The sequence below is a fragment of the Leucopleurus acutus genome, assembly GCF_964270905.1.
Source record: "Leucopleurus acutus genome assembly, chromosome: 8".
NCBI lineage: Eukaryota > Metazoa > Chordata > Mammalia > Artiodactyla > Delphinidae > Leucopleurus > Leucopleurus acutus.
The window spans coordinates 106,329,869-106,343,286 of record NC_139151.1 but is presented as its reverse complement, the minus strand read 5'-3'; the positions used below and the strand labels follow the sequence as shown (position 1 = coordinate 106,343,286).

The following is a 13,418-nucleotide window of genomic DNA, read 5'->3' as shown; positions in this document are numbered from 1 at the left end:
CCGACCTGTGCCTTTTTAATGGGATTCTGTAAAGAATAATACTGATCCACTGCAGCCCCACAGTGGCTTGGTGACAACAAAGTGACCCGGGGCAAAACATAGCTGAACTCATTTAAGCGACAGTGGGATAAACTGTGTCCTCTCCTGATTTCTAATTACAATCATCAGATAGCAAAAGGCTAGAAAGGCTAGAAATCATCAATGTGAAACTTAACAGGGATCGATCTCAAGTTCAAGTTCAAACAATCCTTTATAAAAATCAAACGGGTCAGGGAAGTGACACAGGCCTGAGTTGACTAGGGACTCCGTGGAGACAAACAGCTGCTTTGAAGCCCAGTAAACACGACAAGCCCCTTCCCAAGGGCCTCTTCCTAAGAAAGTCCTCCGGGCCCACCCAGCCTGGCACCTCCCCCGGGATGAGAGCCCGCCCCACTGTGCCCACGTGACTAGGACGGGCAGCTGCACGCAAGCTGGGCAGGCGTCCCGGCATCCACGTGCGGCGTGGAGGAGGCGGCAGGTCCGTCGGTGCCTGGTTCTTGGCACACACACGCCAAACCTAGAACAAGGCCCTCTCAGTAGCCAGCCAGCGAGCTCAAGCTACCACATGCAACAGACCAGGCCCCCCGGCCGGGACATAATCAACAGGCCACTACCTTTATTGAGAAAGTCTTGCCACCAAGAAAACTACGAACTATGCAGCAGAACTGTGTCTCACTGCCGACCTGTGGACTGTGCAGGGACGGCACAGCGTGGCCACCCCGAGGGGCACGGGTCTACCGCTGTCCTCACTTAACAGCAGGGCAAAGCCGGGCCCAGAGCGGGCGAGCGGCTCAGCCAGGTCACAACCAATCGGTGACAGAGCCGGGACTTTAAACTGCCGCACTGCTGTGGCCTGGCAGAGGGGCGCTGGCGCGCTGGGCGGCTGGGCCGCAGCACGGCTGCGTGGTGAGTGCACGCCCAGGGGGTTGTGAGCCTGAGAGGGAGGGAGACATCGTGGTCAACAGATCTGGCCTTCAGCGCACCATATTCCCTCCAAGAACAGGGGCTCAGTCCAGGGTTATCTGAGAGGAAGGAGCCCCGAGCGCTCTCCGTCAGGAATGCTGTGAAGGAGACAAGAGCTCCTGGTGGAAAAGCGGGCCAGACGGCACCAGGGCTGAGGGTCCAGGTTCTGAAATCAGACAAATCCACACTGCGCTGCTGACTGACTGTGCGAGCCTGGGCACAGCACCTGGCCTCTCTAAGCCTCGGCGCCCACGTCTGTTGAATGGGGATAACAGCACCTGGACCTCACGTGGGTGTTTGTGGGATTAGGGAACAGACTCGTAAAGCATTCAGCACGACGCCTGGCACAAAGTAACAGCCTACCGAATGTACTACCTGTGACTATTAAAATTGCTTTCCCCCAAATCTAGCATCTATGGCTCCGCTTCCATCATTTCTTTTTTTTTTTCTTTCTGTGGTACGGAGGCCTCTCACCATTGTGGCCTCTCCCATTGCGGAGCACAGGCTCCGGACGCGCAGGCTCAGCGGCCCTGGCTCACAGGCCCAGCCGCTCCGTGGCATGTGGGATCTTCCCGGACCGGGGCACGAACCCGCGTCCCCTGCATCGGCAGGCGGACTCTCAACCACTGCACCATCAGGGAAGCCTCCCATCATTTCTTTTTAAAAAACACTATGGGGAATTCCCTGGCGGTAGGGTGGTTAAGGACTCAGCGCTCTCACTGCCTGGGGCCCGAGTTCGATCCCTGGTTGGGGAACTAAGATCCTGCAAGCCTCGCAGCGCAGCCAAAAATAAATAAGTAAATAAATAAATAAAATTTAAAAATAACAAAAAATAAAAACCACTACGTCTATTGTAAATAAGCGTGCAACACTTAGAAGGCAAACGAGCGGGAGAAAGGCAAACTCTTACATTGTCCCAGCGAACGACCTATTTCCAGCGGAACCATCAGCATGTGTTAAGTGGAGGGTGAGTTTCAACACTTCCATTAAAACGGCAATTATTCACCAGTACTCAACCACATAGTGTTCATTCACGTAAAACGACAGGGACTCTTCAATACTTCACAAAGAAACAAAGGCATGCTGAATTACTGAATATTTTACCTTTCTACGATGCTTCCTTAAATCACTAGGCTGACAGATGCATGCAAAGAAATGAAGAGAAACCAGATTTACTGCACACTTTGAAGTTAAAAATTCAAGGATCAGTACAGGCAAATATATTAAAAAGAAAATGACAGAACACATGTAAGTGAGATAAGATTTAGAGAAAATGTAACTGGAAATAGAACATTTTTTTGACCACAAAAGTTAAATATAATAAGCTATTCAAGATTTCCTAGTGAAACAGTATAAATTTTCCTCAGGAAGATACAATTCTATTACAACATACTCCATTTCTTATAATATGGCATTCTGTATAACAAAGGGCCCTAACAGTTGTCTATTTTAAGCCAAACTTCTCTATAACTTAGTTTTTCTTAATAAGAAACATGTTATACTTTAAAATAGCAATCTAACTGATGAGGAAGTAATTGCGATACCCATTTTAACACTGAACAAATCTAACCACCTATTGGACATTAAGGTAAAATCCTTACCTAGAATTTGATTTAAAACTTCTCAAAATAAATTTATTGATTAAAGCAGGTACCCTGTGAAAATATGTAAGAATAAAAGCTAGCATAATAGCAGATAGTCTTTACATTTTATGATTCATAGAAGATAATTTAATTAAAAATAGTCTAGTAAAGACATTAACTGTGCATGTTTAATAAGCTGATGAGATTTACCGTCTTAAGTAATACAAGCACTGAACCAGAAAGGACGTTGTGTCAGAGTCCATGAATTCTACACTTAGCGGGTCATTTCTTTATATAGGCAGCATCTCACTTATGCATTACACGTATGCTATACAGTGTGAGCAAAAACACTCTGGTCCATCTACATCATGCCTGTAGCCATACCTATTATGCAGTGATACACTAAATAAAACTCACCACTACAGGGGAAAAACACTGTTTAATGAGAAACGAAGATAACGCAGAGACCCCACTCATGAGCCACGACCAAGCATAGACACACGCTGTGGAGCACAGCACTGCTGTGGAAGGGACTGATAACCAAGTGGGGTGGACGGGGAGCGGAGCTGGATGGTAAACTACAGACCCGGCGGTGGGGAGGCTGGGGTCTGGATTAACTGATAAAACAAAGGATGATACAGGGAATCAACACCGATGACAGAAGCAGACACACCGTCAGCCAGTGCAGAGAACCACATAACAACAAGGAAAAAAATACACAGAACTGTTTTTACAAATTCTCTGAAAGATACTAAGCATGAAACCACAAATGAAATCGTCAAAGAGTTTAATTATCAGCTAATTAGCTAATGATGTAAATTACAGAAGCAGTATATGCCCAAATACCACCACATGGACTAGTCACCACTTCACGTGTCACTGAAATGATTCACAGTTGATTTAATTATACTCTAACAATGCAGCTAAAATGAAAATGGGTGGTAACAGAAAAAAATTATAATACAAGTGCAGCTAAAAAGCAGAATATTATAAATCCGACTTCACATGGTGAACAGCAATGCACTCAGAAGACCTAAATACACAGAAAGCTATAACGTGTGCTCCAGAGCTGCACGCTGTCACCACGTGCTCATCGCGTTTCCAGATGAGGAAGAGTGAGGACGCCCGTTTGCTTCCCTGGGAGCTGCGGGGCACCAGCTTTCTTTCTTTTTTTTTTTTTTTGCGGTACGCGGGCCTCTCACTGTTGCGGCCTCTCCCATTGAGCACGGGCTCTGGACGCGCAGGCTCAGCGGCCATGGCTCACGGGCCCAGCCGCTCCGCGGCATGTGGGATCTTCCTGGACCGGGGCCCGAACCCGTGTCCCCTGCATCGGCAGGCGGACTCTCAACCACTGCGCCACCAGGGAAGCCCAGGGGCACCGGCTTTTAACCTGGTTTCACATGCAGAGCCGGCGTGAGTGCGTGGCCAGCTGCCTCAGCAAGAGGACCACTTCAGCTTTTTTGGTTTTGTTTTGACCGCATGCCCTGCCCCCTCCAGTGAGACATCCCCAGTGTAAAGGAAGACAGCATCGACTCTCTGTACAGTGTTCGAGATGCCATTAGGGCTGCCTATGTTTACTCTCGCTAAGCTGTCTATTCCTAGAAAACAAAAACTTTCCTGTAGCTGCTGCGCCTTGCAGAGGCCATGCCCAATGTTACACAAAGGAGAACTTTGGATGAGTTCATGATGACATGCTAAGCTGGTGGTCCAAACATCAAAATTAATTTGTCATTAATTGGGGGACTGATTAAATACTAGCTTTAAAAATCTTGAACCTCTGAACATAGCAAATGCACCTGATTTTCTTCTAGGTTAACAAAGAAAGCAAGCAAGCAAACCAGGTGTGCTGGGGGAGGGTGCAGCAGGGAGAAGGCAGACACTTACCAGAGTCATGACGCCTAGTCTGTCCACTTCCCTTGCCGGGCTGTGCGGGGCCCTTCGAGGGGTGGGCCGCCCGCTGCTGGGAGGGGAAGAGCTGGCCCGAGAGGAAGCAGGGTACGGGGGGATGGAGCTCACTGATCGAAAACGACCAAGGCTGTCTAAGCTCCCACTGCCCACCCTGCTCTCAATCTCCTCCGCCCGCTGCTCCGTGTTCTCCTTTTCTTCTTGTATCAACCTGAAACAGAATAAAACCGTCACCTGCCTTTGTCAGAAAACAGAGGAACGTGTCTGGATAACAAATCTGGGTCTGTACTCTGTGTTATGATTGACGACTCAGCACTGAGTTGCTTCCGATCATTCACGTTTGATTTTCCTCATTTACACTAAATTCTGATGGGGGCTGGGTGGCAACTCTCACTGCATAATGAGACATTTAAAATTTACAGCTTTTTTACAATATTTAAAATTTACAACCTTCCCTGTTGTTACAGCAAAGCAGCACACCTGTCTGTCAATATTTTCAACTGGAAATAGGGAACTCTGATATAATCAAAAAAGCAATTCACAAAGCAATTTGGAGTTTCTAAACACAAGTCTCTAGACCAGATGAAAATGCTGAGTTGATTTTTTTTTAAGGTTGAATTTGAACAAAAGTATTATTTCATAAAGTTCTCTACCAGCCTCATGTGAGTTTCTTTTTTTGTTTGTTTTTTGGGGGTTTTTTTGTTGTTGTTCCCCAACCAGGGATTGAACCCATGCCCCCTACAGTGGAAGGGCAGAGTCTTAACCACTGTACCGCCAGGGAAGTCTCTCGTGTGAGTTTCTGGATTCATGTCGACCACAGCTGCATTACTCTGGAATTCAAGGTTAATGTTCCTCTCCCCGAATGTGTACTGGATGGTTAAATAGCAGTCTAAATATCTGACTATGCAAATACAATTATTTTGATATTAAAATACCGGATCCTTGTCGTAACCTTTCCAATTTAAGTTCTACTTATATATCCTGAAAGTATTTTCTCATTTTTGATAAAAAGTCGACGGGCAGAATTTACCAGTTACATCAGGTCAACCTGTTGCATAAGGAAAAAATCATTTTTACCTGGCTACAAAAATAAAGGTATATTATCGTTTCATAGTTCCCGCAGGGATGGGGAAGACAGTCTTTCAGAGCTCGTCTGGGTTCAAACATGGCACACGAAGAAGTCAGTCTATGAAGTCAAAAGTGCAGGCAGGGCTTCCCTGGTGGCGCAGTGGTTGAGAGTCCGCCTGCCGCTGCAGGGGACACGGGTTTGTGCCCCGGTCTGGGAGGATCCCACGTGCCGCGGAGCGGCGGGGCCCGTGAGCCATGGCCGCTGAGCCTGCGCCTCTGGAGCCTGTGCTCCGCAACGGGAGAGGCCACAACGGTGAGAGGCCCGCGTACCGCAAAAAAAAAAAAAAAAAAGTGCAGGCAGCACAACCTACTTTTGCCATTTATTCTGCGGCCTTTCCTCTCTGGCCCCCGTTCTCTGCAGGTGGGAACGGGCACCTCTGCCTGTGTTAATGTGACAAGAACAATCTGAGCAGCAACTCTGACCGGGTCCGCCACAGGGTCACCGGCCTGGGGCTGCTCTGCATGTGGACTTGGGACAGGAGGTGTGGCCATGGCAGATCTGACACCGGGCAGGCCTCAGGGTACCCAATCACACTGCTGCCCCCAGACCTAAGGCCTCCTGATCACTACAAGGCAGTCCTCTGGATTCTATTCCGTTTTGCAAAGTAACTATTATAATTGCTACGACAGGTTCTAAAGAAAACATCTTAAATATACTGATGAGACTAAAAAATACTCAAACACACATCCTCTGACCACTGTCTTACAAGAACCAATTTTCACATTATGTTAATTTAAAAGCAAATCGCAAGTCCCAGTGGGAGCCTGCCAACCCGAAAACCCCAGCTTTTCTGTTCCCGGTGGCTTTGGGACACACCACAGAATACGCGAGGCTCCAAGGGACCCACAAGAGGGCGACCTCTCTGTGCCGGAGGACGCACGGGCTGCAGGGGGGTATCACCTCGGGGCTCAGAGCTGGGGGGGACACAGCCGGCTGGCAGAGGCCGAATAAGGGTGTGCCCTCACTTTCTGCGGCACGCCCACCAGCCCTGCCCCGGGAAAGGAATCCGGGGAGCCGACTCCGCCCCGACTCCCTGGCGCCATGTCTCCGCCCTGCACCCCGGACGGACATGGCCTCGGCTCTCTGCACCCCGCCATCTCTCTCCAGGTGTGTCGGCAGCTTCCGGGGGCAGGGGCTGAACACCTCACGCCTCTCCCCCTTCCACGACATCTCACACAGTGTGCTGACCCACAACTGTGGAGACAACGCCCTGCTTAACTGAGCTTTATAAGCAAGGGCAATCTCAGGACTTAAAATTCTTAAAACAGAACCGACGTACGTTTCCTTATTTATGGAACACTTAGGCTTTTCTAAGTAGCGACCACCCCTCGGAGACACCGTGTTTCCGGGGAGCCAGGCACGGGCACACGCACCGGATCTCTTTGTTGATGGCGTCCAGCTGCTCCTGAAGCATCATGGCCAGGGTCTGGGCATCGGCCTGCCCGCTGGGCGACAGCAGAGTGGCCGAGCTGAAGAGCGTGTCCCCGTCGCCGGCGCCGTCAGGCACGTCCGCGCCGCTCTCGAACGCCTGCGCCACGTGAGCCAGCACGCTGGCCTGCCGCGCGCGCTCCCAGTCCTGCTCGTCCAGGGTCTGCACCTGTGCACGAAAGGCCGCGGTTCAGCAGCGACAGTCAGGGCAACTGCAGGCTACCAGCAACTTGAAACAACTTTACACAGAGACCCAGAAGACCTTGGAAAAATGGGTCACGCTTAGAAGCCACTGACATCTGCTAAGTGAGCAGTACTTAGGAAACGGGCAGGAGGAGAATCTAGTTCTCAGACAGCCTGGCCACGTTCACTTCCTGGCCTGGACGGGAGGCAATTCTACGACGTTATTCGCAAGGCTGAGGCAACCGCGTCAGAAACAAAACCCGAAAATTAAAAAAATTAATTCCGTGCCACCATCAGCCAGGCTGAAGGGAAGTAAAAAAAAATCCCTCAGATCCAAAGCTGCCGGGTTCACCTCGGCTGCCATAGCTTTTACCAGCGCCACTAGGGCTCTCAGAGGCCCCTAAGTCTCGTCTCCTGAGGCTGGTCCCAACATGTGCAGACAAGAGCAGCAGCAGAAGGGAGATGGGAGAGCCTGCCCCCGACAGCCCTCGGGGCGAGGGAGCCGCAGAGCAGCGGGGCTTTTCTAGGGAACTGCAACTCGCGTTGCAAGGGAACCTCCGTGCTGAGCCCGGACCGCCCTCTGCGCTGTCATCAGAACATGCACAGAAGAAGTGTGCTCGCTGGGGCCCTGCGCTGCCTCTCCTCTGGGGCCGTCCCACACCCCTTCCCTCCCCAAACCTCCTCCCACTCCCCATCTCCACCTCCACACTCAGCCCAGGGTCCTGCCTTCCGTTTCCCAGACACGACCTCAGAGTAACCGCGGGGCAGCCTCTAGACGCAGGCTCCCCAGCCCCCTGCCCCTGGGGCCTGTGCCCACGCAATCCGTCTTCTGACCCTCCCCAGGGCCGGGCCACCCCCTTCAGCTGGTCCAGGATCACCTGCCATCACTCCTCCTTCCCTGTGGCTAATCCACGTCCTAGGGGCTCATTCCCAACAGCCTCAGGATGTCCACTCCCTCCTCTCTCCTTAAAAGCACCCAGCAGGAACCACAGAACTCTCCCTCCAGGGCTCCTTCCAGCAACCACTGCGTTTCCCTGAAAGCGCCCAAGGGCAGCCTCTACGCCGCCCCTTCCCGCCTCCGTCTGTCTCCCACTCTCTGCAAGCAGGTGTGGCTCCAGGGGGCTCCGTGGAGCCCGCACGCCTAGGTCCCCTCCCCCACACTGCCCAGCAGAGCGCTGGAGCCTCTGACTCAGCAGCCCCACCCTCCCGGGCTACTCCTCACCCCCTGCCGCCCTTTCTCAGCCTCCCGACCTCTGAATCCGGGGTGCCCCACGGCTCTATCCGTGGACCTCATCTCTCTCTCCACAGGCACCCACCGGGTGACCCTATCTGGCTCATGTCTTTAAATACCACCTGTATGCCCATGACCCCAAGTCTAACTCGAGTTGAGAGCTCTCCCGGGTCCTGGAACACCCAGCTGCCGACCTGCCCACCTGAACAGGACCGAGGCCCAGATCCCAGCCTCCCCCGACCCGGCTATCTCCCTCACAGCAGGAAACAGACCCCAGCCTTGAGCTGCTCCCGGACCACGACCGCCCCCGCCCCCGTAGCCTACGTCCAGTGCACCGGCCCGTCTGGCTGGCACGACCGCTACCTCCAAATGGCTACTTCCCCTCCCTTCCTCAGGTCTTTGCTCAAACGCCACCCTCCTGGAGACCCTCGCTGGCCACCCTGTTTAAAAATTATTATTCCCCTCCTTGTTTGGCAACTCGGGTACCCTTGGTTTCCTTTCCCTGCTTATTACCATCTGACAGGCTGTGGTGACTGAAAAATACATCCATGAATTCTTTAATCCTCCTCCCTTCAAGAGGCAGAGGGCAATTCCTCCCTGACCCCCGTGAGCGAGGGCAGGACTTCGCAGCTCACTCTAATGATCAGAACGCAGTGGAAGCAAAGGTGTGCAGCTTCCGGGACTGCGGCATGAAAGGGCTCTCCCCCGTTCTCTCTCGGAGGGAGTTCTGAGGAAAGCCAGCCCCATGAAGAGGTCCACACGGCAAGGACCGGGGCCCTCTCGCCAACAGCCAGGTGAGGGAGTCTGAAAGCATGCCACCCAGCCCCGGGGGAGCCTTCCGGTGGCAGTGACCTCAGGAGGCCCTAAGCAGGGCCCAGCCCACTAAGATGCTCCCACGTGCACACGAACTGTGGACTATTAAATGTTCACTGTGAAGCCACTGAGCTTTGCAGTGACTGGCTATGCAGCAGTGGATAAAGAATACACACAGCATGTTTTATTTTACTTTCCATTCACTGCCGCCTCTCTCTTCTCACTAGGGGGTGTGTGTTGGGGTGTGCGTGCGTGCAGGTGTCTTGTCTGCTTTTAATTCTCTGCTGGGGCCCTAGGTCTGAGGATGCCTGGCCCAAACTAGCTGCTCACTGAACATGGGAGCTCAAAATACAGAGACATATATAAAAAATACATGCCGTGAAATGCACAAAAATATGAAGGCAGTTGAACTTCCAAACGAGAATTCTTCTCACTACAAGATGATGAGTGTGTGTATTCATTTACTCTTAAGGACGACCTCAAACCTGTGCTAATCAGCACTGTGCTGTGCCTAACAGTACGTCACATGTTACCAAAATTTGTTCTTAAAAAAAAAAAGCTTGCCTTAAAAGTAAACTCTTAGTCAGAAAAAGGAAAATGGGGGGAGGGGAAGTGAGGAAGCGACCCATCAAGCTTTGTTTCAAGACAGTCTCCGAACCGCAGGGTGAGGAGGGGTGGGGGGGCCTTGCCTTGGAAGGCTCGTCGCGCAGCGCTGCCAGCCGGCCTTTCTGCGGGCGTCGCAACACCGCGCTGCTGCTGAAGGAGTCCGAGGGCCCGTCTGGCACGGGGAACCTGAAATCTGGGACGCTGCCCAAGTGGGGTCGGCTGAAACACGGGGGAAGAAAAAGGTCATTATTAGGAGGAAAGTGACCTCACTTTGTTGGCCAAGCCAGAACCTGTCAACTTGGAAACTGAGTGATGTCACAGGAGAAGGTCGCCCAGGAGGGCACCGCTCGCCCGCTCCAACAGCAACCCGCCGCCTGCCCCACCACATCCGGGAAAGCCAGCGCGGACACGAGGACATGCCAGTGACAGGGACGGCACCCAGCTGTCTGCGGCGTTCAGGGGTCTGTGGTCCACCTGGGAACCCGCCCTCAGGTCAGGGCGCTGGGCCCAGCACCTGCCCTGCTGTTTCCTTGACATCCACACCTCCCCTCTGGCCTTCAGCTGTTCTCTCCTTTCCTGTTGGGGCCAAGATGCCCAGTGTGAAGCCCATCAATCACAAACATTCCTCTACCTGCAACATCGTCTACACCGCTCACAGCGCCTCAGACAAACCCGCAGCAGAAACCCCTCTGAACCACGGCTTAGAGCTTAGAAGGACTGGTGCTTCCGAATCAAAAGCAGAGTCCTGGGTGTAATTACATTAACGATCAAGACTCTAGGCTGAAGAAGTCCCAGAACAGGTGGTTGGGGCCCTGAGCATGACGACAGAAACTGGGCGTGGGTGTCAGGAGACACCCCGGTCAGCGGAGGCGTGGCCCAGCCTTGACCATGGGCCCACCTGCACTGCGGGCCCAGCCCAGGAGCTGCTCGGCCCTTGTCTCTGGGAAGAAGGGTGGCGCCTTCATTTGCAGGAGTCCTGAAATCCGGGAAACAGACCCCACTCCCCTGAGGAGAGTAAAGCTCTCCGCACACCCTCTGCAGAGCGGGCCAGGACCACGTGCTAGCTCAGCCTCCTCTGGTTCACCCACTGCTCGACGTTTTTAAAAGAAATGTCTTCCCAACAAACACATGAAAGAATGCTCAACATCATTAATCATTAGAGAAATGCAAATCAAAACTACAATGAGATACCATCTCACACCAGTCAGAATGGCCATCATCCAAAAATCTAGAAACAGTAAATGCTGGAGGGGGTGTGGAGAAAAGGGAGCCCTCTTGCACTGCTGGTGGGAATGTGAATTGGTACAGCCACTATGGAGAACAGTATGGAGGTTCCTTAAAAAACTACAAATAGAACTACCATGTGACCCAGCAATCCCACTACTGGGCATATACCCTAAGAAAACCGTAATTCCAAAAGAGTTATGTACCAAGATGTCCACTGCATCTCTATTTACAATAGCCAGGACATGGAACTAACCTAAGTGTCCATCAACAGATGAATGGATAAAGAAGATGTGGCACATATATACAATGGAACATTACTCAGCCATAAAAAGAAATGAAATTGAGCTATTTGTAATGAGGTGGATGGACCTAGAGTCTGTCATACAGAGTGAAGTCAGAAAGAGAAAGAGAAATACCGTATGCTAACACATATATATGGAATTTAAGGGAAAAAAATGTCCTGAAGAACCTAGGGGTAAGACAGGAATAAAGACACAGACCTACTAGAGAACGGACTTGAGGATGTGGGGAGGGGGAAGGGTGAGCTGTGACAAAGCGAGAGAGAGGCATAGACATATATACACTACCAAACGTAAGGTAGATAGCTAGTGGGAAGCTGCCGCATAGCACAGGGAGATCAGCTCGGTGCTTTGTGACCACCTAGAGGGGTGGGATAGGGAGGGTGGGAGGGAGGGAGATGCAAGAGGGAAGAGATATGGGAACATATGTATATGTATAACTGATTCACTTTGTTATAAAGCAGAAACTAACACACCATTGTAAAGCAATTATACCCCAATAAAGATGTAAAAAAAAAAAAAAAAGAAATGTTTTCAAGTGTTGCACAGGATTTATCCCTTGTTTGCAGGAGATCAAAGTCTGGAATCTCCCTTGAACCGCAACCGTCTCTCCCTTCCCCTCTGGCCTCATTCCTAAGGAAACTGCTCCTTCTTTCTCAGCATGACTTCTACCCAACTGCTTGGGGGCCACAGCACACTTCAAAATCGGGTGAAAGCTACGACGCAAAATCCCGCACGTGCTTTTGGTGGCTGGCGGATCCTCTGAAGTCCACAAACGCCCCCGGGTTCTGTCGCCCCGCAGCAGTCATTTCCCAGTCTCCTTACGGAGCCCAGCCACCATCTTTGTCCCCCACTTGTCAACCCAGGCTGGCTTTCCTCCCAGAAGATCTCAGAGACAAGGGGACTGATTTCACTGTGAAGTCCTGCCAAACAAGCCGAGCCTGCCCTGCCCACGAGCCATCTTTTCAGTCCTCCCTCCGCACCCCGAGGCCCCCCTCCCCACCCGCTGTGATCCGTCTTTTCCCATTTCTACAGCTCCCGACCACCTCTCTGCTAAGCCACTTGACATTACACCTCTAGAACTGCCTCCTTGAAACGTCCCCTCCCGCGGTACCCAGCCCTTCCAGCCCACTGTCTTCAGAGCACAGATTTCGCCTACAGCCCCCACCGCGCCATCAGAGCACGGAGGCCCCCCTCCGCCCCCCTGCGCCATCAGAGCACAGAGCCCCCCTCCCGCCCCCCTGCACCATCAGAGCACCGAGCCTCTCCCCCCACTGCCCCCCTGCACCGTCAGAGCACAGAGCCCCCTCCCACCGTCCCCCTGCACCATCAGAGCACGGAGCCCCCCTCCCGCCCCCCTGCGCCATCAGAGCAAGAGCTGCTTCCTCGTCCTTGACTTTCAATGTCACACATGGCTCTGGTGACCATGCCCAAGGCTCTTCCACTGAAAACCCCTGCAACTGTGCCAGCCCTTCGCTTCTGGCCCCCGCGCCCCCTTCATCACTCAAACTCCCAAAAGAGTAACAGGCTGTGTCCACCTCCTCCTCCAGGTACCCGCACCGTCCTCACACGCGCCTCATCTACCCCGTGAGCAGGGCTCTGCCTCCACCTCTGACCTCACCCTAGAGGACCTTAGCCAGCAAGTCCAGCGATGCCGCTGTCCCGATCTCCCTCCACCCCCCCACCCCCCACCGTCCGTAAGCTCACAGACTCTCCTTGAAATTCTCCCCCCCGGTGGTTCTGGAGACAGGGAGTTTCTGGCTCTGCCTCTATCTTCCTTGATTTCTCTTTTTTTCTAGGAGGTTCAGCAAGGACCCTAGACCCTGACGGTCCCCTACGTTTGCAAATGCTGCAATATCTGTATAGGCTCCGAACTGTCTCCTAAATCACGATTCAAGCAGGAGTCTCTTTCCTACAGATGGATGAATGTCACCAGTTAAGCTCTTCAATAACTTTTGCTAAAGTTTAACTCTCACTTGATGATCATTTTCCACAAAGAAAGCAAAGAAAAA

The 13,418-nt window shown here is 52.1% G+C and overlaps 1 protein-coding gene across 1 annotated transcript in view; it reads right to left on the bottom strand.

The window, feature by feature from the left end:
* The window catches only part of PPFIA1 (PTPRF interacting protein alpha 1), an 89,660-nt gene that overhangs the window by 27,591 nt on the left and 48,651 nt on the right, over positions 1–13,418 (bottom strand). Inside the window, exons 14-16 of the mRNA XM_082844956.1 lie at positions 9,964–10,099; positions 6,993–7,216; positions 4,470–4,701 (exon numbers count right to left, since the gene is read on the bottom strand). Of these exons, the coding sequence (XP_082701082.1) occupies positions 4,470–4,701; positions 6,993–7,216; positions 9,964–10,099 (592 nt within the window). The remainder of the gene's footprint in view (positions 1–4,469; positions 4,702–6,992; positions 7,217–9,963; positions 10,100–13,418) is intronic.